At 37.4% G+C, this 24,341-nt stretch overlaps 3 protein-coding genes across 3 annotated transcripts in view; 1 reads left to right on the top strand and 2 right to left on the bottom strand.

The window, feature by feature from the left end:
• The window catches only part of LOC124291333 (serine-rich adhesin for platelets-like), a 148,829-nt gene that overhangs the window by 106,443 nt on the left and 18,045 nt on the right, over positions 1-24,341 (top strand). The window lies entirely within an intron of this gene.
• LOC124291338 lies at positions 1,946-4,706 on the bottom strand. The gene is made up of 2 exons (XM_046728317.1): positions 4,616-4,706; positions 1,946-3,439 (listed from the first exon to the last, which is right to left on the bottom strand). Exon 2 carries the CDS (start codon positions 3,307-3,309, stop codon positions 2,320-2,322), a length of 990 nt encoding a protein of 329 aa, XP_046584273.1. The 5' UTR covers positions 3,310-3,439; positions 4,616-4,706; the 3' UTR covers positions 1,946-2,319.
• LOC124291336 lies at positions 15,010-17,937 on the bottom strand. The gene is made up of 3 exons (XM_046728315.1): positions 17,040-17,937; positions 16,191-16,514; positions 15,010-15,524 (listed from the first exon to the last, which is right to left on the bottom strand). Exons 1-3 carry the CDS (start codon positions 17,892-17,894, stop codon positions 15,096-15,098), a joined length of 1,608 nt encoding a protein of 535 aa, XP_046584271.1. The 5' UTR covers positions 17,895-17,937; the 3' UTR covers positions 15,010-15,095.

The following is a 24,341-nucleotide window of genomic DNA, read 5'->3' as shown; positions in this document are numbered from 1 at the left end:
TTCATTTTCACAATAACACATTATCAGATATCCAGGAACATGCTTAACTGGTTCACCTATCCAGTACTCTTTGTGTTGTCAGTGAAACATATCACTTAAACACAATGTCAGCTTTGAGAAGTCTTAACACAGTGCTCAAAAACTTATGTTAATACGTGGTTGACAGTAATGAGCTTATGTTTTTTGCAATGATTTGTTTTTATACCCCCGCTACGAAGTAACGGGGATGTATAGCGTTCATTCTGTCCGTCCGTCCCGAAACTTTGTCCGGAGCATATCTCTTAAAGTTTACATGCTAGATTCAACAAACTTCACACACATGTTAATCATTACCCATTGATGTGCCTTTTGCTATTTTAAAGTTTTTTCAGAAGTTTGTTTTTTTGCTGTTTCCATGGAAACATGACTTAGTGCCAAATGTGTTTGATGGTTTTGTCCGGAGTATATCTCTCTAAGTTTACATGCTAGGTTCACCAAACTTCACACACATGTTAATCATTACCCATTGATGTGCCTTTTGCTATTTTAAATTTTAAATGTGTGCAACATGAGAGTCAGTAACATTCTTCACCAACGTCCACTTTATTGTGTGCAACATGAGTCAGTGACATTCTTCATCTATGTCGACTTCATTGTGTGCAACATGAGAGTCAGTAACAATCTTCACCAACGGCCACTTTATTGTGTGCAACATGAGTCAGTGACATTCTTCATCTACGTCCACTTCATTGTGTGCAACATGAGACATGCAAGTTCAGTTGTATGTCAGGTTTACACGTGGAAAAACACAAAAATAATGTTTCCATAAATTATTACTGTAATCAGTACATGGCAAAACTATTATCTAACATGTATATAAAGTTTAGTAGAGTCAAGGAGAAAGTCTTGTGAGCTGCTGATCCTTGTCACATTATATATATATATCAATATCAGTCATTTCCATGTCCCAAAGTGGGAAGCGGGGGTATGTGAGCTGTGCTCACTTCTACACTTGTTTAATATAACATAACATTTCTGCTGAAAACGTATATGAAAGTATTATGTATGCACCTTATGAGTAGCTCTTGTGGATTGTATTTGACAATGGACTACTAATGAATTAACATTACAAACTTTCTAGTCAGGAACCTAACAATCATCTTCAGTTTCAGAAAGTAATTTGTGCTTTACAATTCAACAAACTAGTAAAGAAAGAAGGCCTCATGTATCTAAAACAATGTAGAGGTTTGTGGAAAATGTCTTTTTGCATTATTTTCTGCCTTGTAGGACAGACCATTATTAAACTCTATGTATGCTGGAAAACCAGATTCTACCAGATGGTAATCATTGTTCACATGTTGTACTATAAACCTGTGTGTCTTTAATAAAATAGTACTTCATTTGAATCGATATACCATATGCAGGTTTCTAAGTTTGACAGAAAGAATGTTACAGTTGCAGTTGGTTTTTTTATATCATCAATGTAAAGGTGATATCCAACATGATCTAACTTAAGGACATGTAAAAGGTAACTATGCAACACTTATGTTTTTTGTTGCATTTTTAAGTTTTTAAGTTATTGTTACTTATTTTCTGTCATTTTGTAACACATGTATATGGAATAATGTATTACTTTCTGCAGAAATTCTGGTATTTCACAAGATGCACTGTCATAGATACACCAAGACATACATTGAAATTTCACTTTTATCATCTTTACATTCAATACAACACTTACAATCTTTGTTTCTTTACAGTGAAAACAAGAAAACAGATGATGTACACAACATAGAGTAGACTTTGGTTGCCTTGACAGCTTTGACATATAGCAATATTTTAAGAACAGATGAAGGTTTACAAAGTGGACTCACCACTGCACAAGAGATATCCTTGACATCCCCTTTTTATCACAGAATGCTTGAGATCCTTAGTTTATGTGATCCTATGTGCTCCTACATGCACATGCCAGTGATCAAACCAGTAATTTTACAGCAGTGTTGATTAGCTTCTTGATATTTCCTTGTGTGTTAACCTTAAATGGTCAAGAACATACAACACACATCCATAATACAACAACCTGCTCCTGCTTCCTGTAATATTAGACATGGAATGCATAATAATTCGCTCATAACTTATCATCATCTTTGTTCTTCTTATGAGTGGAGCTTCTGAGTTCTTTTTAGTGGCTTATGTGGGAAATACAAATAGCAGATTATGATGATTTCATTAACAGATTTTTTCAGCCCATGTCAAGTAATGATATTCTTTACATTGAGAACAATCTTCTGTTAATAAGTCATCATTGTCACCCTCATCCAGCAAAGTGCAGTAGATGTTCCTCTAGACATGGAACCCATAAGAACATCCTGGTGAGTCCAGCACCTTCTTACAACATGCCCACTTATATACAACCCTGCAGAGTCTACCAGAGTCATCATACTGCTCCTTGATCTCACGGCCCTTCTTGTGGAAGCGACATGCCAGCTTGGTGTTCTCATTCTGCTTAAACAGTTTCTGACATCGCAGACACTGACTTATACCAGCTCGAGGACTCCCTCGGGGTGCATCTCTTCCTTTCTGATTGGACCTTTGCGTCCATGATGCAATTTCATCATTTGGATTAGGATATGTGAGTTGTTCCCCTTCAACATAAACTCTCTCCCCGCCTTGTTTTTCAATCTGCTGATTAGGAACTTTTTTTGATGTTTCTATATCATCAAGATGAAAATGTGAGGAAGTCTGTTCATTATAATTTTTCACAATTTTCCTATACTTGCTGACTTTATGTTTGTAAGAGTTTAGCTCAGTCTGAAGCCAACGGATTTGATTGTTCTGAGATGCAATGGTGGCTAACTGTTCAGTCTTCTCCTTCTTCAGGGAGCTTATGGCACTTTTTAGTTTCAGATCAACAACTGGTGGTGGTGGATCTCTCAGCGTCTCAGTCTTGGCTTTTTGGAGTTCATGTATGTAGTCTTGGAGACATTTTACAAGGTCCTTTGAACTGCCCCAGCTGCTGTAGTCATCCTCTACATCATTGTGAGGGACCACACCAACATCATCAGCAAGAGCTTGTAATTCTGACTGTGCAGACAGGATCATTTTGTGCTGCTTGTCTATCTCCTGCATAGAGCTCTGGAGCTTCTCCTTCCAATGATTTCGCTCAGCTTGGAGTACTTTTTTCAGGGTCACTTCAAGGTCATCTATATATTCCTCGTCTGTGGACGATGCCTGGTTTTCATTGTGTGACTGTTTGTTGTTCAACAAAGCCTGGACTCTGCGTTGGATGTCATCATCAATGATATCAGGATTTTCTTTCAGAGAACTGGCCATATTTCTTCCTTATAGTTTATTCAAATGAAATGTGTAAATATTTCCTTTCTATTGCAGATTCATTCTTGTGATATTATTAAGCTGGTGCTCTGTTCCACGCTTGCCTTTATCATGTCATATCAGTTGAGTCCTGGAATATAAAGCAGGAAATATATTAGTTCATTGAGGTCACTACCAACCAGGAATTTGGAAATATGTAATTCTCAATTTTGTTTGAATTATCAGCTGTTTCAAACCTGTTCATGTTGAAAAAGCTAATTTGTTGGTTGTATCACTCTGGAGCTTAAACATTCTTTAATTTGACAGTGGGGATAGCTTTGTTGTCCTTGTTTGTCGTACCGAAGGCTTATGTTTGTCTCTCTAAATGGGTAGTACATGTGTCTGAAGTCCATCACTAGTATCTTTATTAGTGTATATTGCCAAAAACATAGTACCATACCCACCGTAGGTACTTGAAGTAGTAATAAAAATTCAAATTACTGGTTACAAAATGCAGATTGTGGTCTACAATCTACAAGTATGTCTGGAAATATCTTTTTTTGTCAGATAACCAGACAGACATCAACTAAGACAAGATAGACTAAATTACTGTTGTTTCCTTTGGACATATAAATCATTTGGAAAATGTTGTGTATATATGAGAAGGACATTATTTATAGTAAACCTCCCTATCATGATAAGATGATTAAGATACCCTAGTGTTAAAGATGGTTGGTTGCGTACAGAGACCAGACTGGAAGCATCATAATTATGTTTGATTGTTCAGTTACATTAGTGAGATGATAATCTAAGATACTTAGCAATTCATATATGTAACCATTTGAAAAGGAATAAATACAATAGAAGGTAAACAAAAAGATGTAAATGTTTAAAGAGAATGACAGCACTCATTTTAGAAGATGTTGAAAATGATAATCTTCATACTCTAAGATACTAAGCAATTCATATATGTAACTATTTGAAAAGGAATAAATACAATAGAAGGTAAACAAAAAGATGTAAATGTTTAAAGAGAATGACAGCACTCATTTTAGAAGATGTTGAAAATGATAATCTTCATAATCTAAGATACTAAGCAATTCATATATGTAACCATTTGAAAAGGAATAAATATAATAGAAAGTAAACAAAAAGAAGTAAATGTTTAAAGAGAATGACAACACTTATTTTTGAAGATGTTTAAAGTGATATTATACAGCATTAAATATATACTTAGAACCATATGACAAAACAAATTTTGACAGAAAATAATACCATCATGCAGCATTGTTAGTATCCAGATATACACAGCAAGAGCATAACACACCCTTTCCTCTCCACATATTGTTTCTCCAGTGTTCTGCTTGTCAACAAGCGAATACCTCCCTTGATGGATCCCCTCACAAGAATGTCCTGAAATGAATACGCTAGAGCTGATCTATTTGAAAGGCGTGACAGAGAAGTGAACTGTCAATATTCAATGCTGTAGGCTTTCAACTATCAACATTGCTGATCAATATGTTTGTGTAGTTTCACAAGGGTCAGGGAGGGGCTCATACTCTGGACACTGAAAGTAACAGCTGACATAAATTTGTATATAATTTAGTATATGCAGGGTTCATTATATCATTTGTTGCTGACTTAATTTGGGGAATTTAAATATACAATTGTTTGACAGTGGTTTACATATTCCTGGACAGTGAAAGAGCTCCCCTTGACTGAATATAGCAGCAAAATAAAATTTGATGTTTTCCTTTTCAAACTCTCTCATATAATGTCTCTTATATTTATCCTGTGTTGAATAAGGCAAGATAATTCACTGCCATTAGGCAAATGGCCATGTCAGATTGATAGTTAATCATGGCTTCAGTCTTCTTTCTGTTTCGTTGTGGTTTGAAATATGTGAGCTGAAACTGAAAATTGTTGATCCAAACATGACTGATCTTAGGAAATCAGTTAATCAGTTGTGGTTAATGCCAAGCTTAATGATGCACTGATTTTACTTATGATAGTAAAGAGCATAATCATGTACAAAGTTTATTTATGTACTTCTGTTTCTATGTGTTAAATTTATGTAACATTTTGATCATGGCTGTGATTTCTTATTATTTTTACAAAACCTTCGAATAAAAACACCTACCTTGTATATAGAAGGCTGCATATGAAATAAGCTGAGACGTCTCAGATCAACTCATTCAACATGTTCTTTACCCCTGACAAGATACTCTCGAGTGTACATGAGACAGAAAGTTGTGTGTATTGGCTGGGCCTGTAACAACGGCTGGGGACACCACCTCATACATGGTGAATAACAAGGAGATAAGACGTGATCACCAGCTGACAGATTAGCAATGTACCCTCTCTAACTGGATGAAAGCTGAAGCAGTTCAGCAGTTGTGTGAATCTAGTCTGGGTAGGACATCATGTTTATCTGCATGTTTTGTGCCTCTAGATGTACTGTACATATTGTCATTGTTAATACTGGTTGTATTGGCTTATGGCCGAGGCATGCAATGTGTTGTTCATCACTGGAGGCATTAAATTAAAGTGAATATTGTGAAAATACAATACTACATTTGTCCTGGCACTGATTTTGAGAGTAATGCACATGTTTGAATTTGGTTTATCTTTTGCTTCATGATTTAATGACATTGTCCACAGTCAACCGTTGTAGTAGATATATTTGTGTCACACAAGCTGGGTGCTATTGTCGGCCAGGTTTGGTATCACTGGGACACAACAGCCACAAAACAACATCATCCAGATACTGCTTCTTTGTTACAAATCTTCTTGTGATTATATTACCTTTAAGGCCCTTGTAAAGGACATTGTCTGTATTTGAAGAGGTTCTAATTCAACAAAGTTGGTTCATGATACACTCAGTTTGACTTGAGTGTATGCACTTGCTGTAAGTCAATAACTAATAAATATCTCACTCACTTGAACACAAGACATGAGGTTTCTCTAACCTTTTGGGTACATTCATGAGTTAAGTAGTAGCATTTTACTCTTAAATCATAAAAGACACTGGAGACATATCAGCTTTTTAATTCTTAAAATGTGAAATATTGCTAAGTGTTTTGTAAGACTGGCGGTGAATACTTTCAGTACACATTATATAGGGAAGTGAGCTATACTATGTTGCTAGCTGTGGCTAAATGTTCTGAATCTCTGATGTTCCAGCCAACAACATGCCCTCCTTTTGTCTTACCTTAGCTACAGATATGCATCTGGATATCCAAGTTCATCCCACGAATGTCCCATCAAGATTGCCAGCCCGAAAGAGCCATGTTATAAAACTGTGTCTGTTGTCAATAACATTGTCGGTGCTCAGATTAACATGGCATTCATAACACCCATTGCCTAAACCATTTATAAAGGCGTCCGTCAGACCCATTTAGATCTGGCTGTTTTCTATGGCCTATGTCTCTGTAAAGCTCCATGTTACTTAGTCCCCTTTGCTCTGTGCACTAAGACCACTTGATAATTGGATTACTGGACAATTTCCCTTCACCAGGACTATATCAGATAAGTCATAAACTTTATATTATGACTTTCCAAAGTACTTGGTCACATTAAGCTCCTCTGGCTCAAGTCTTTTGACTTCAAATCTTTTATCAAATCAGTGTTAAGAATTCTATAGACAATATCAAGTATAATTTGTTAATAAACTTACGTCAAATCAGCCCTGAAACATTTGATATTATATTTTGTCTCTTGTCTGTTGAGATACTGACAAAATGTACAATTAATTAAAGTGGTAAAGCCTAATGTTATCAAATATTTTGTGACATGTTAATGTGTGAAAGTACAATGGTGAATTTTGGAATTTTTCTTAAAAAAATAACAAGACAAAGTAGTTTTGATTTGCAATGATACATTTTCATTAAAAGCATTGAAAAACGTTCCTCACAAACATGTGTATGTATCATGTTAAAGATGTATGGCTATTTTCACATGTCATATGTTACTTCAAAAACGGAATGAGAAACAACATATTTGTTAGAAAATTGTTAACCATATAACTGACTTGTGAAGCAAGGGTGGTAAGTCAAGGTTGAAGTCCTGAAGCCTATCAGAGGCACTTCCTGTGGTGATATACCCCATCTAGAACTAGTTGATGATCATACATTCAAGGCCCTCGGAATGTCATGCTGGTTTGCCTTCAGACACACAATGACATGATGACGTTGGTCTTATGTCTGTCCTGGCAGTACAGTGTGGGAATCTCAGGCTATGTCAGGAAGGAGATGCATACAGAATTTATAGCTATATTTATGTAGAAAGTTTACATTTTCATATTCCAGGCTGCTCTTTAGTTCTTTTCTCACCAAATTTGTTTGGGAACTATACTGAACAACATTAGAAATGCACCACACTAAAATGCACCAACAGTGCTCAGATATCATGGGTACATTTCAGTCTGACAGGGATATTTCGTATTATATGGGTGGTGCGTTTCTAATGTTGTTCAGTATATTTCATAAACGGCACAGTTGAAAAGATGATTAGCATATCCAGACAGCTGCAGATTTTGTTCATTTATTTAAAACATTTGATGTGGTTAAATAAAACAAAATGTGTACTTGTTTTGAATATTGAACTATCCACTGGTAATTAGACTGGCATTTACTTCCAGAAATAAAGTTCTCATATTTAATATAGTATCTACAAAAGAAAAAAAAGAACAACCCCAAAACCAACATATCCAAATGGAGGAAAATAATCTTGAATTTCAGGAGCTGAGGCTATCCAGACTTGACAAAATCATTCTTGACTTGAGGTAGCCTCCTTTTCAATGTATTCTCTGGGGTCTTGGAGATGGACCAACTGGTTTGTCATGTTCATCTGAAGGTGGAACTGAGAGGATTTTACTAGAGCTTCAATAAGCCTGATCTCTCAGTATTTCTTTCACACATTAAAGGAGAATACTAGGCAATTGCAATAATTTGCTGGGTGAAAGATAAAGTCATCAGAAACATGTACCCCAATTTTTATTTAAAAAATATGGTTTATTATGTTGTTTTAAAAAAAGTTTCTGTTATCTGAGCTTCGGCCATTATGCATATTCCGCTGGAACTCACGTGACCTTTCCCCTCGTGACGTCATATGTGACTAGAGTCCACCATATTGCCATAGAACAAGCGCTACAGTAATATTAATTGTGTTGTTTCTGTCCTTTTTGTAAATGGTACGATGGTGCATTCCATTGCCTGGGCATGCACGGAATCATCGAACAATGGAAAGATCCACCATTTCCTCCGTTTTCTAAGTAAAGAGACAGATTTAGGCAGGAGAAGTGCTCCGATCATTCCGAGTCAGACGCATATGAAAGAGACATGCCCACATGGGGTATGGAAATCCAGGAGCTGGGCTTAAAGAAGGAAGCAGTACCCACGAGATTCATTTATACTCCATCATTCCCTGTTACAACTTACTGTCAGTGGTATTTTTAACATAAATTAAATCAAGTCCGATTGCCAGTCGAATTGCCCCCGCTACAAAATGACCCAGCAAATTTGGTCAAATCGCCCCAGTGGGGTAGTCAAAATGCCCCAATTTATTTAAAATGAATAAATATAGGCCATAAATGCATAGTTTTGTCAACTTTGATATTATGTTCTTCATATAAAAGTATATACATAGTTATGAGTTTACTAATGAAACATGTGTCAGAAATATTACTTCTTAATAACTTTTAAATGAAGAACATAATATCAAAGTTGACAAAACTATGCATTTACGACATATATTCCATCATTATAAATAAATTTGATGAATTAGAATGAATGACCAAATTTGCTGGGGCATTTTGTAGCTGGGGCAGTTAGACTGGTACACATGAGAAATATATTATCAAAATCAGTGAGAGATTTCACATGAGCTTGAAAATATTTTGCTATAACGTTCTTTTCGGTTTGGAGCCCTAAATGATGCAGTCTACTCGAAACATTGCCGAATACAACGGCAAATCATGAAGTACTTGTTGCTTTCATTGTTTTCCATTTTGTCCAGTTACGCACGTCGGCATCAGACTCGCTATTAATTTTGTCAGTAGTGTGTCCTGACTAGCATTTTATAATTCACCAGTTTTCGGGGAATAACTTATCTGCGTCGCGAATATTATCTCTGCTCGACCAGGCTGGGATCTTGTATCAAGACTTGATACGTTATTAATGAGAACTAGGATCCTTTTTTTTTCAACAAAATAATTCCAGTGTAATTTTTGAAGCAAATAATTTCTAGTTTCCCTCGTCTGAAGCATATAATTATTTTGTTTTTAAATCCCAGACACTCTACAGTCACCCATTTGACATAAAAGGAACCGTAGTCACATTTCCCAAAAATAATTCTTAGGGACTGGTCATATATTTATAGGGGTGGGTTTGCTGGTTGGAACTGTATCACATTTTGCTGACCAATAGTATTCCTGTTAAATGATATGGTCTATTTTTATATTTATGTTGACCTCAAGCGGTGCCTCCGTTTCGCTTGATTCTTCTTCTTCATCTTCACTGGAAGATTGTCTTGCAAAATGTAAAATCGGATCGTATTGATAAGGTCTAACATCCATTTCAGAAATGACATCAGGAACATCTTTTACTGCTTCAGAATCCATGGACACTGTTAAGTTGTGAAGTAAAATCAAAGAGGAAGCCATCAGCAACAGGCACATATGACGTCATGTCACGTGCTACCCCCTCTGCTCATTAACTGTCAGGTGTTTCCGTAATAGGTGGAAATACAAGTACGTTTTTTGTGTTTTTATTGCTATTTTACAAACTTTTTGTTTAATTTTAATCACGGAATGTGACTTTTAGAAATTACTTTACAATATATCAAAAGTTTTGTTTTCGTTCGTATTCTCCTTTAATAGAACTCTTTCTATTACTTCATCTGACAGATTTTCAGACAAGATAACTTTACATTATCACCTTAAATAAGTTTGATGTTGTCAGAATATTTATATATATATATATATAAAAAATTCACAGTCATATGAAACGTTGCATTTTAGATCTGAGACCTCTGGCTTGTTAAGTGGTTTTCTCACTCTTGATTATTGTTAAATATTTACCCCTGCTTGTGTAATCAGATCAATTTATGTCTGTACAGAGGAATGTTTAAAGGTGCAGCTCTAAAATGCAACAGCCAAGGTGCAACACATTAGGTGTATCTGTTTGCTTTATTTCCATTTAGGTAACAAGGCTGGGATACCCAAATGTAATACAATCAGATTCAAATCTAGTGATAGACACAAAAATCATGAACTTTGTAACTAAACCTGTAGCAACTGTTTGAAATTGAAAATATTCCACAACTATCACTTGCTTTGGTGTAGAACAAGGTCAATAGCATTTGATTTTCATTGGTATCAGCATATCCATAACTGCCAGATGGTATGTTAGGGATTGTAACTTGCATGAACAAATTTGACTAGATGTTATTCAAGAGCAACAATTATATTGTTAATAGTCAAAGGTTACTTACAGTGTTATGCCAGTGATTGCAGAGAAGCAAGTCATATTAATGCATATACACCTGACACCTGCACTTGAAGGCTATTTGACCAACAGGCCTGGTGTACCTTCTCCATGTTGTTCCTGATACTCACTGACCGGTACAGGACTGCATGTAATACATCATCAGTAGTCTGAGCTCATGAATCCTGAGGACTGCATGGCCTTATAGTGGCCTTACTGTGTGTCGTCATACCCATAAGATGTGGAATCCTGCTCATGAATCCTGAGGACTGCATGGCCTTAGAGTGGCCTTACTGTGTGTCGTCATACCCATAAGATGTGGAATCCTGCTCATGAATCCTGAGGACTGCATGACCTTAGAGTGGCTTTACTGTGTGTCGTCATACCCATAAGATGTGGAATCCTGCTCATGAATCCTGAGGACTGCATGGCCTTAGAATGGCCTTACTGTGTGTCGTCATACCCATAAGATGTGGAATCCTGCTCATGAATCCTGAGGACTGCATGGCCTTATAGTCAGAATGGCCTTTACTGTGTGTCGTCATACCCGCCATAAGATGTGGAATCCTGGAATCCTGCTAATGAATCCTGAGGACTGCATGGCCTTAGAGTGGCTTTACTGTGTGTCGTCATACCCATAAGATGTGGAATCCTGCTCATGAATCCTGAGGACTGCATGGCCTTAGAGTGGCTTTACTGTGTGTCGTCATACCCATAAGATGTGGAATCCTGCTCATGAATCCTGAGGACTGCATGGCCTTAGAGTGGCCTTACTGTGTGTCGTCATACCCATAAGATGTGGAATCCTGCTCATGAATCCTGAGGACTGCATGGCCTTAGAATGGCCTTACTGTGTGTCGTCATACCCATAAGATGTGGAATCCTGCTCATGAATCCTGAGGACTGCATGGCCTTAGAGTGGCTTTACTGTGTCGTCATACCAGAAGATGTGGAATCCTGCTCATGAATCCTGAGGACTGCATGGCCTTAGAGTGGCTTTACTGTGTGTCGTCATACCCATAAGATGTGGAATCCTGCTCATGAATCCTGAGGACTGCATGACCTTAGAGTGGCTTTACTGTGTGTCGTCATACCCATAAGATGTGGAATCCTGCTCATGAATCCTGAGGACTGCATGGCCTTAGAATGGCCTTACTGTGTGTCGTCATACCCATAAGATGTGGAATCCTGCTCATGAATCCTGAGGACTGCATGGCCTTAGAATGGCCTTACTGTGTGTCATCATACCCATAACATGTGGAGTCAAGTGGTTGCATACAACATAAACTCACTTCACCTCACTTCTAAGAACTGACAATGTCAACACTAACACCAACACCAACATTCAGACTGAAAAATAGGTTGTGTTATATGATATTCTCACAGGCGCTTTCAACCCTCCAGGAACACTCTGCTGACTCATAAAGTTTGTCCTCAACAGGAACTGCCATACTTAACCCTTTCAGTCTTTAAACTGTAATGTGATAGATAAAGGCTGAAGGTACTGTCCCGTATGTCAATGATCGTATTGTCATTGAAAAGAATTTGAAATGTCATTCGTGGGGATTTATGATAGCCCAAGAACAGGCACTACAACAACAGTAGGAGGATTTGTTTTTATGATGTGTCGGTCTGAAATTCAACTTTAAAGTGTGTGTTCAGTCCAATAATGAGGTAATATATCTCTGTGGGGGTGTCAGTTTGATTTACTCTTAACCCCATAGTGGATACAAGTCTAAACACTGTTGTATTTTCTGTGTCATTCATGATCCTTTACTGCTTAAGATTAGCAGCACAAGGACCAGCTATGATCATTGGACCAATAAAAACAAGAGGAACACATCATTTATATACCCTGCAGCAACAACATTCTGTTTAGGCCAGGGCTCACTTGCACAAAGTGATCTTAGTGCTACGATGATTTTAACTCCCACACTCCAACATAAACTTAAGACTGTCTTAGAGCTGATTGCTTTGTGCAAGTGGGCTCAGAACAGTTTTGTTTTGTATTCCATGGAATCAAATGCTCTGAACTTTGCAATAGTGAAAATAAAGTAAAATCACTGTTCATTGTTTAATATGCTTATTTTCATTTTGATTGTACGTTTATTATCTTTTGTATTTGACCCCTGAGATGTTCCTAGACCGGGGCCCTTCAGGCTTTCTACTGGATAAACAGTTTAGATGAGGCTGAATTAAATATATATGTCCAGGTAATATATATCAGGAAGTAAGGAAATCAAATAAACTTGTTTAAAATACAGTAAAAGCCAAAATCACACTTCAGTCAAATGTCAGTACCTTTCTGTTTTTTTAACTACTCACAAAGTTGTACAAGAGATGTTTGTTTATTTCAAAGACATTCAATTATCACAAACATGTCACAATAAAAAATAAATTATACAAAATGGAATGCCATTTTCAGAAATATCAGTATTTCATCACATAGTTGAAGCAGTCATTCATTTCAATAAAGCAATCTACAGAAAAGAAATGGAGATTGTAGAGAAAATCAATGTTGTTTGATGTATGTATGTCCCAAACATGTTTCATTCACACTGATTTAAACACAGGTATGTATGGGAAGAATCATGATAAAAGAAAACCAGTTGTCTTGACCAAAACTTCCATGCTCCAATCCAATTTTATCATCGACACATATAGTTATTCCACTGTTGCATTCCAACCATTTTATGCATTAGTCTATGAATCACCATCAAACAGTGATGATACCAGGTGTTTGCGAAACATTCATAAATCAAGTCAGAATCAGATTCGAAAGACAAAATGATAATGGAACAGTCAGGGTGGTGGGATAGCCTAGTGGTCAAAGTGTTCGCTCGTCGTGCTGAACACCCCAGGTTCGATTCTCCACATGGGGACAATGTGTGAAGCCCATTTCTGGTGTCCCCCGCCGCGATATTGCTGGAATATTGCTAAAAGCGGCATAAAACCATACTCACTCACTAATGGAACAGTCTAATTTTCCTATGGTATTGTCAGAATGTATAAATTGTAGTGGTAATCATTTGATGAAATAAACCCATGTGGGGTATCAAACCTTGACACTGAACAGATGAGTGAAGTTCATTGAATGGCTGGCCCAATGGTGTAAGGCACCAAGGCGGCATATACTGGCATCCACTAGACAGAGGTTTAAGTCACAGGTTGGCTTCAATTATTTTGCTTGTTTTATAATGCATACATCAATATTTCAGCTACATGACTGTGGTCTGTATATGATTGAATCTGGACCAGACACTACATCGATTGACATGAAATTAACCAAGTCATTCAACCTGACCATCTGATCCTGTTAGTTCTCATGACAAGAATGGGTTGCTGAAAAAAACAAAACAATTCAAACCCACATTTTCACTGCAGGGCTCGATTTAAGATACGTTAACCTACTTGCACCAGGTGCAACCTACGATAAAAACCTAGTTGCACCAGCCAAATTCCAGTTGCACTGCTTTTATTGCAATATGTAATGAAAGAAATATGCTATTGAATTATTCAACGTTTAGAAGACAAATGAGCTGACATAATTATGCTTGTAATGTTAGATTTATTGCTGATATATTTCTAAAAAATTGACTTGCACCTGGTGCAAGTTAGACAAATAACTAGGTTGCACTTAGTTATATTGGGTTGCACCAGTGCAAGTAACAAAGCACTAAATTGAGCCCTGCACTGGGAATGGAAATTATTATCCTTTGAACTGTCAGTACGATATCCTTGATAGTGTGTGGCATTAGACTTTCCTTCTTCACTTGGCTGGCATTTCATGATATAACAACTGAAATACTGAAACTGTAATACTGAAAGTAAGGCTGTGTGAAACCATCCTCAATTTCACAGAGAGTGCCCTGAGTATCTCCCACACAATGTGGACAGTGTGCAGCTGATGTCAAACATGCTGTCCATAGCAGCACCCTTCCGAGTCTCCCTCTTGTTTACAGCAAGTCCACAAATACAGAACCCGGATCAGCTGACCACCCTCAGTATACTTCTCCACTCGTTCTTTACTCTTAGCATGGTAGAGACAGGCCATCTTGTGGTTGTCGATTGACCGAAACAGTTTCTGACACCTGAGGCACTTGGATACCTTGCCTACCTGAGGTTTGAAAGCTTTGAGCTGAGACAACGTAGCAGACAGTTCTGCAGTCTTTTTCACTTCCAGTTGCCTGTATGTTTCCTTGGGAGGACCTCTCTCAGAACTGCTACGTTTATCATTGTTTTTATTTAAGTGCTTAAGATTCAGTTTTGGGATAGGTGCATGAAGATTAAGAGTTTTTGTTGTCATAACATTTGGAGCTCCTTTCACTTCAAAAGAAGCTTTTTGCCAGTTCTTTTTCTGCCAGTGTGTCTGCTTGAAGGTGCCTGTCCATCTGCATTCAGTATGAGAGGGGACAGGTCAGTGTCGTGTGCTAAGCTGAGGTTATGGCTGTTAGTCACTGGCCCTGTGGATTTGCGCAGTCTGTCCATACTTGCTATGGCATCATGGAGGGAATCCTCCAGCTTCTTGGCTCTCTGTTTCAGAGCATGGAGTTTCTCCTGTGATATGTGGATTGTAGAGGGGTCTGTGCCCTGTTTGGGCATCTGGGACTCGGTTGCTGGTCTCTGGCTTGTTTTGCTAGAGGATGTCTTTTGTAGAGAAATGACACTTTCAGTTGATGGTCTCTGAGATTTATTTGGTCTTGTTTGATCAGCAGCTGTTTCTGTTAACGTTGATTTGTCGACCATTTTTACCTGAATATAGACATGATTCTGTTCATTTATTCTTATTGAGAATAAATCTACAACACTGATATTCATGCACAACATTTGTAATTTTGAAATGATCTTGCATGCTTGAGATAAAGAATAGATTCAACTGAACTGTTACAAGTCAGTTTGTGTAGCTCATTTGTGGTCTGTCATATATGTAGGGTGTTACAGCCTGGCCACAATGTGCTTGTGTTATCACAGAAAATATATCACTTAAACATGTTTTGTCTACTTAAGAAAATTCCACAACAGAACTGGTCCCCCATCAACCAACGGCAAGGGCTGGCAGGGTGGTCAGACCTGCTGATTTGCTTCATTGTGTATCATTGCAAGCTATTCTCTGGCCCATGTTGTTGACCATAGAAATGTTATCGATCACTGCTACTGTATACAAGTTTGAGTGAATATGATGTATTAACTGACCTACTGGACTGATGATTTGCCAACAATAAAATTTACCCAGTAAAATTTACACCGTTATCAAGCTAAAAGTTTTTACTTGATAACAGTGTAATAATCTACAATGAAACATCACTCCATGCAATAACCAAGAAGTTGACTCACCAACTTCTTGAATGTTGATCAATCAAGACATGGTATCATGCTAAGATAAACAGTGACTGTCACTCTGCTATTAGCAAGACTCACCTTTTTTGGCGTTACCATTTCATTGATGTCCATCATCTGTTGTCGCAGCCATTCGACATCTTGCTGCTTCTGTCCGAGCACTTTCTTCATCCTCACCACCTCCTTCAGCAGCTTCAGGTTCTCTGATTCTGCCTGCTTGGCTTTCTCCATGGCCTCCTGCACCTGATGTCTGCATGAGTGCTGCTGCGCCAGTAGTTGCTGACGTAGCCTCACAGCCAGCATCGCTCCCCCTTCCTGGTCCTCCTCCATGTCCAGGAGCTGCATGCACTGGAAACGATCCTCCATCAAGGCATTACAGATCTCCACCAACAGTTCCAAGGATCTCTGGTAAAACAATGTTGTCAAAAGCATGTTATCATGCAAAATAAACTGTTTTAGTTGGACTTTAGATATATATTTTTCATATAAGGGCTTGATCAAGTCTTTTGTTTGTGTTTCATATTTTATTTGGGGGCCGTGGGGTAGCCTTGTGATTAAGGTGTTTGCTCATCATACCGAAGACCCGGGTTCAATTCCCCACATGGGCACAATGTGTGAAGCCCATTTCTGGTGTCCCCTGCCATGATATTGCTAGAATACTGCTAAAAGCGGCATAAAACTAAACTCACTCACTGACTCATGTTGTATTTGTCAGTAAGGCAATAGACAGGAAGGAAAATATTTTTTTTAAAACCAGAAACATTATCTGGATACAGTTTAATGATATATAGTCTGATATTTCATGTTAATTACCTGAAAACTGTTGAAATGCATTATCACTTGAATTTATATTCTACTTTTGATTTAAAAGATGTTTTCAATCTTAAATATCCCAAATTATTTTTGACTATCTATAAGACATTCTCCTACCTGTATTTCCTCCCTGCTGCTGCTGTGTGGTATTGAGTCCAGCAGTGAGTCACTGATGCTGAAACACTCCAGCAGAAGGCGGAGCTGGCTGCTGCAGTCCTGGAGCGTTGCAGCTGCCTTCAGCGCTGTCTTCCTGTTCTCCTCAACCTCCTTTAGGGCCATCCTCAGTTTCAGTGACCAACCATCTCGTTCTATCTGTAGCTTTGCACACAACCATTTTGAAATTTCTGCCTTAAGAGCACGCTCATGTAAAGCTTTGATGAGCAGAATCTTCTCATCATTGTAAGCTGCATTTAAATAATGTTCGAAAAATCCTTTAATGAATTCATTCACTGAAACTTGAATATCCTTGTCAATTTTGACATCTTCCCAGTTCTTGTCAAACACTGACTTTTCTTTTCCATGGATAACTAACATGTTTTTCATAACATTGTCGTGTTTTGAAGATGAAGATTTGGAATTTGATTCATAGAAAGATGTTTCCAAGTTTTTCCTTGGTTCCAGTTCAAGTGATACACAGTCTGTTTGGTCAGCTAAATCTACAGTCCGTGTTATACGAGACGAAGATGACTCAGTATTGCCTAAACCGTTTGACTCTTCATTCCCATCATAAGCTAGATCATTGGTGTCAAAGGTCTCTGATTTGGATTCCTCATCTGTGCCCTCTTCATTGTCATCAAAGTAATTATTTAGATCTACAGAGGTCTTGTCAACAGACTGAAGACTAAAGTCATCCTCCAGATTATCCACTGATTTAGAGAATGTGTTCTTGTCTGCAAGAGACAGTGTCCTATCATCTGAGGCCAGATTTTCAAGTGACTTGGACAGCCGCATTGATTCTCCCATTGTCATCATCCTGGTTCAAGATGGAGTTAGAAGCTGAATATGTCCCCTTCAAACTTGATTCTTCATGCTGTAACAAGTTTGATTGCAAATTAAATTTATATCAACATATGTATACATTATATATATATGCATAAAGACTACTGTGAATGTTCTATGCAGTCAAGACTTATTCCTGGTTTCCTGTTCCAAGTAACACCTGCAGACTGGAGCAGTCTCTGTCTATGACTTCTTTTATACAGAGAGCCATGACTCAAGTTCAGGTATGAACACAGGTGGTTTACTGTGACAGACTCTATCTATGACACTGTACACATCATATAGGCTCAAGGGGAAACACTTATTGTGATAGATATGACCAATAACTGTTTTATTGTGTCACAATTTCTTATAGTTTGTTGGTCACAATTTGCTCATTTCTCTTTCCCCTTTGAGAATTTGCATGTTTATCCACAGTTCTTGCCCATGGTTTGGTGAGAAAAGATGTTAGTTTATAATCACAACTTAATATTCTCTGGCATTAATGTTTTATGATTAAATGTGTCGAAAGTGAAGGTATGCCATCAGTGTGCTGGGAAACACTACCTGAAGTATAAAAAAGATATATATCTGATCCCACGGCACAGCCCACTTGATCTAGTAATATTGTTGACTGAAAGGAACTTTGAGAAGATCCCTGTAATATACTTATATACCATGAACTGCCATTGTGAGTTTATGATTGAATCTTTTATGTCTAGCACCAATGTTCAAGGACCTCTTCAAATTTCCTTGGCTTGCAATAAGTAGTTATTTATTGGTAACAATGTTTCCAGGTGGTATAAGGTTACTGTACCAGGAGTTACTCACCACAAGCAGTGTGAACATGTTCCTGACTCCGACAATAGTCGGACTGATCAACTGTGACCCTCACGTTCTGATCAGCTCAGTGTTAATCACGACTCAGTAAAAGTTGGCTTTCATGTTACAAAGCAGATATGAGATACTTTCCTCAATACTTGTATACACTTATATAGACTTTACATGAGGTCAATACATGTTTTATTGGAAAACAGACAGAGGACAAGGTCTGAGGTCCGAATATTGCCTTCTTTCAGGCCGACATAAAATGTGTGTCCTGAATAATTGTTTACTGTATAATAAAGAGGCAAAGGCAGATTCAACATATCATACTATGCCAGCAGCAATAAACGTTGGGAGATATTCTGGTGTGTGAGGTTGGGAGAATATTAACCACATCCTTTATAAAACCATGTATCAGTTATTGCCTTTTGTTGATCTGAGGATTCAGAGATATTTCTTAAAATTAATGTAAACATGTCAGATATTGTACTTTCAAATACATATTAGAGAGTGGAAGTTCATTGGTTCAACCAACAGCTGTTATACTGCCTGTTACCCTGCTTGGTATTGAGGATATAAAACAGGGTCTGGTCAACTTGGACTCGGTGTGGGATATCCACTTTGTGTGAGTAGGATATTTAAACTTCATTTCACGACACACAATTGTATCGTCAACACATGGGAGGAAGACACTAAAATGTGCAATTGCAAAGACTGATGCTCATATTTTCCGTTGATGAATTATCTGGTCCAGACTCAGTTACTAACAGACCACTGCCATGTATGTTGCTGAGTGCCACATTAAACAGCAGACCAATAAAAGAAGTTTGATGTCAGCTAAATAAATCATGTTGTGCACCGAGGTAGTTGATAGCATTGTATTGTATGAAGTAAATGATTGTAAGTCTTCATAAGTCTAATGTTGGTCTTTTGACATGGTCATTGTGGCTACTTGTGAAATAATACAAAATAAAACATGATATAGTATACATCTATAGAACTCCCATGTGTATATCTGGGACAAACATGAGGGTCGAGACAAAGATAACCCTGCATTTGATACCATGTATTTATAACAATATTCCATTTCAAGAAAAAGGCAGAGAATCTGAGATTCAAACCCATGATTAATGGATCATGCAGCCAACTCTGCACCACAATTGCAGCACCTTCAACAACTGGACCATCTTAGCCTCCATGTTACCTACAGAATAAATACACTCTCACTGCATGGCCAAAATGTTAGCTCGGTTTATCACCTCTGTTGTTGTGTTTTTGTACAAGACACTTTTCTTTGGTTGACTTTGGATTCTAGTCATGAGAAAAAACATGTCCTCTGAATGTCCCCACTGTTGCTCCAAGAACACATATTACCATGAAGTGAATACATTTTGTGTAATACCATTGAAGGCCATGTAGTCATAAACTTTATGGTCTAACACCCAACTTGCACTAGTTGACTCTTGTGTCTGGTTTTCTGTGTGCTACAGCTGTTTGTGTTTGAGAGGTTCTGCCCTTATTGTAAGTTCACCGAGGACTGTTGCATTATGAAGCATTACATTTAATATTATGCAGGTATGTCATGTGGAGGAAACCTTTTGGGTATAAGTACATGGGGTCAACTTTGTAAAAGGCCTCCTCTAATTTTTATGACTTCTCTTTGAATTAAACGGAATCTCTTTGCTAAAATTTGGTGAAATTGATGTACCCTTATCATATCCACAGTGATGATGCTAATCATTTCAAACTATAAGTCACATTTGAAACCTTTGTAAACCAATGAATGAATTAGCTGATATTTTATAAGAATTTTCCAAAAATTGAGGGGAGATATTCAGTTGGAAAGATACCATATTGTAAAGATATTTTCTAGGAAATATGCATATCAGATTTTACATAGTTTAAATGTGTGTGAATCTTATGAATACTTCTGATCTACATACACCAGTACATATATTTTTTTACACATAACAAACCCCTTCTGTGAGTCTGTGAATAGAGTGTCACCACAGACAGCAAAAAAGGTTAGTTCAGATCTCTGGCTCAAAGGTTCAAAGATGGTACTTGAAGTTACCTGCCTGGCACTCAGTATTTAAAGGCCATGACATACTGTGCCTTTGTGGGGTAACACTGTTAAACTGTTGTATGGCATCTCAGTGGGCCAGCACTAAGAATCTGCATCAACAATGATGATTAATGGCCTTGTTTAAACTTTTTGTGACTTAGAAGTAATATGTTTTTGATGTCATGAAAGTTGCCTAAAATTGGATCAGATAATGACAGTTTGCACCCTCACTCAGATTATGCCGTGACTGCTTGAATTGTTGCTCATGTTATCAACCACTGGTTTGTCTGGCCCAGTCTTGTTTCCTGGCATGAGATGTTCTTATCGGATCACATGTTTATATGTGCAACATGATTCATCATTTACATTCACACTCACACCTATGAGGTTCCTCATTCTTATCAAGAGAATGACCCAGTCTTTTGATGTAGGAGATCCCAGCCAATTGATCACCTTATATTGTTTCTTTACAGAGACTATTGTGTTGGCCGAATTATATTTTTTTTGTCAGCAATACATAACACTGGAACACAACAACTTAACTATGTTAAACTAGAGAAAGTCGTATTGTAAGGAAACAGAAATTAATGCTCAATGGACAGGTCATTACGAATGACCAGCCCATTTACCCATAGTAATTCTCCAGCACTCTCCAGCACTAATTCTGTGTTAATGATATATTCTTGACTGTAATCCCATAGGAGCCAGTCATGGTGATCATGATTGACTGATTTAATGAGGCTTACAGGCACTCTCCTTAGCTTGACCCACTCTTGCACACAAGCAATAAGATGCAGTCTGGGTATTAGGGTATTAGATCAGGTCTTTTTCTAGGACCCTGAATGTCATCCAAATGTCCCATAGGTACTCACAAATTTGATAGAAAATAAGAATGCTGTGTTAAAATTTGAAGAAACAACAACATTCAAATGACCCAAAGCACACGTCCTTGTGAGCATTTCCTTGCACCTGGGAACATGTCAGCAATAACTACTGCAGTATATATCATGGTAGAGATCAGTATATATATATATATATATTAATGGTATAGAAATGACTATTTAAACACTTGTATAGCATTATGACTTAGTACTGTTGTCTTGAAAGTATGTTCATTTTGTTTGATAACCAAATAAAAGCTATGTTCTTATGATTTAAGAAAGTATTTATTGAAAACCATGAGACATTATTGTTGTTTTGGGTTTTTAACAACAATAAAACTATGCTATTTTTCTGATAATTAACAACATTTCAGTGATGATCCTGTTTCTGACAAATATGTATCAAATTAACAGGAATTAGCATAAAGTATTATTATTACAACATGAAGGAATTGGAGAACAAATTACATTCATTGTTGGTTCATTTATTTACACATAGGGAATTAGCACCTCTTTCTCTCCATTTTCATTTTAGCTTCCAAAGTTAAAAGCTGTCAGGGTGGTACAATTAGAGTGATTGATTGAGTCAGTATCTAGCATCACATTAATGATATTCCCACCACATAATGACAGTAACAAACTCAGGGGTGGAAATAACCCATTGCCCGATGCCCGAGTCCAGTGTTTTTTTCTGTCGGGCAAGCAAATTTGTATATCACACTGTACCGGTGTCCAGTTGATATTCCAATGTTAATTATGTTGTTTATTTAAAAAATCAACAAGAAAACGGCTTGTATAGTGGAAAAATTATCAGAGCAAGTGATTTTACATGTGCCACTGTACCGGAGTACACTAGCAATTTTAAAGTTATTTCCACCCCTGAAACTATCCTTTCATAACAAGGACATACAAAAAGGCAGCAAGGTAACTATCAAAGATTCAATGTAAAATACACTAGACAGATGAAATAGATTATGCTGCACAATTTGAAGCCTTACAATCAAATTGATATATGTTTAATATTTTAGTTCCGCCCTGTCCTTGTGTTAAGCTGTGTGAGATACATTTGTGTTCCCACCTGTCAGGGGTGGGCTGGGGTGTGACTGTGCATGTAGACATGTGTTTAACTTGTTAGTGTTGATCAGGAAGCTCCCAACAGGCATAATGCTGGCTGTAATCTGACACACATGCATTCTACGCTACTTTCTGTCTCACAGGTCAGTCATGAAATAACACTGTGCACATGTAGATGTGTGCAACAGTGGGTCGAATTTTAGATTCAATCGTCATATTTTACTCAGTATTACTCAGTATGATTTATGTTTCTTACTTAGAGGTCCAAGGGTGAATGGCTCTTTGTGCCCTAGTATCCTTATGTAAACTTGGACTTTCTATAACATTCTATAACTTTATCTTGATAAAGGTTACAACATTTAAGGCCTAATAGTGTTACGGTTCAGGATTCAGTTCCCATGTTTCTTCTGGGGAACAGTCCTACCAGTTTTTACCTTTTTGTGAACACCGCCGTGATATTGCTGGAATATTGCTAAAAGCGGCGTAAAACTAAACTCCCTCACTCATTTTGGTGAACACCTGGTGTCATCACTATTTCATATTGATTCTTAGCACATGCTGATGATATACTTAGAATCTTACAGTCTAATTTCTAAGAAATATTTAAAGTTTTTTGTGGCTTGTAATTTACATGGCAACATCCAGTATGTAAATTTATTTGGTTTAATTTATAACATTAAACTTTGAGTGGTTGATTGAATACTCAGTCACTTACCTTCAGGACAATGCTAGAATACACCTAGTAAGGGTTCAGTGCATATGAGCACACAAGAATGGAGGACATGAAATCAAAAGGCAAACATGGAATTGGTTTCAAGGTGCTGTACCCTCACTGATCAAAATAGTCGGACTATCCACTGACTATCATAGTGAGCTCAGCAGCATGGCAAGAGTAGGACTATACTATAGACCTGGGTTTATTTGAGGTACAAGAGAATCTCATAAATAAAATGGTCTTTATTGACTTGAGTATGTCATGTTATTTACACACGACCTCTCACCAATACATTCATGTCGTCGTACATTGTCAATGAAGCTTTTCAGCAGGATTTACCAGTTGACATTGGATGTTCTGGTCAATAACACAAGTACACTAGCACACGTTTCAAAGTAGGGAATCTTCTGAGATGTTGTATGTGGCTTAGATCTGTAACGTATGTGAAATTATCTTTGGAGTTTCTTGTTACTGTGATACTTGAGGTATGCATATGAATACCACTTTAGCTTTGACACTTTGATACATGTACAAGTTTCAAAATATATTTGTCCAACAATGTTCAGGCTACTGACAGTAGGGGTCATTCAAGAATTATTTTCAGTAGATCTCTTTTTTGAGCAGATGTTGATGTTGATTCTTCCTATGAGAGATATTTGGAAACAAAGTATAATAGATGCCACTATAATTGGATTTGGAGTTTTTGGAGTTTTTCACGTGGATAAGTAAGAAATGAGGCTGAAAAAGGTAATGGGTAATTTTGGTTGGGTCTGTTGAGTCAATTGATTTAGCTCTGTGGCTACATCGGATGGGAGATCCCATGACAAGATTGGATTGCAGTTGAACCCAACTGACGTAGTTGCAGCTAAATGTTAGGATGT

The sequence above is a fragment of the Haliotis rubra genome, unplaced genomic scaffold (assembly GCF_003918875.1).
Source record: "Haliotis rubra isolate DU_JTF1 unplaced genomic scaffold, ASM391887v1 Scf49, whole genome shotgun sequence".
In the NCBI taxonomy this organism is placed as follows: Eukaryota; Metazoa; Mollusca; class Gastropoda; order Lepetellida; family Haliotidae; genus Haliotis; species Haliotis rubra.
This window is presented reverse-complemented; position numbering and strand designations above follow the sequence as displayed.

Bases quoted from the DNA above. Each gene is read 5' to 3' on its own strand.
- LOC124291338 (XM_046728317.1), bottom strand. From the start codon at position 3,309: ATGGCCAGTTCTCTGAAAGAAAATCCTGATATCATTGATGATGACATC.
- LOC124291336 (XM_046728315.1), bottom strand. From the start codon at position 17,894: ATGATGACAATGGGAGAATCAATGCGGCTGTCCAAGTCACTTGAAAAT. The intron at 16,515-17,039 runs GTAGGAGAATGT...TTGTTTTACCAG, and splicing joins GCAGCAGGGAGGAAATACAG to AGATCCTTGGAACTGTTGGT. The intron at 15,525-16,190 runs GTGAGTCTTGCT...GTCTATATTCAG, and splicing joins AAATGGTAACGCCAAAAAAG to GTAAAAATGGTCGACAAATC.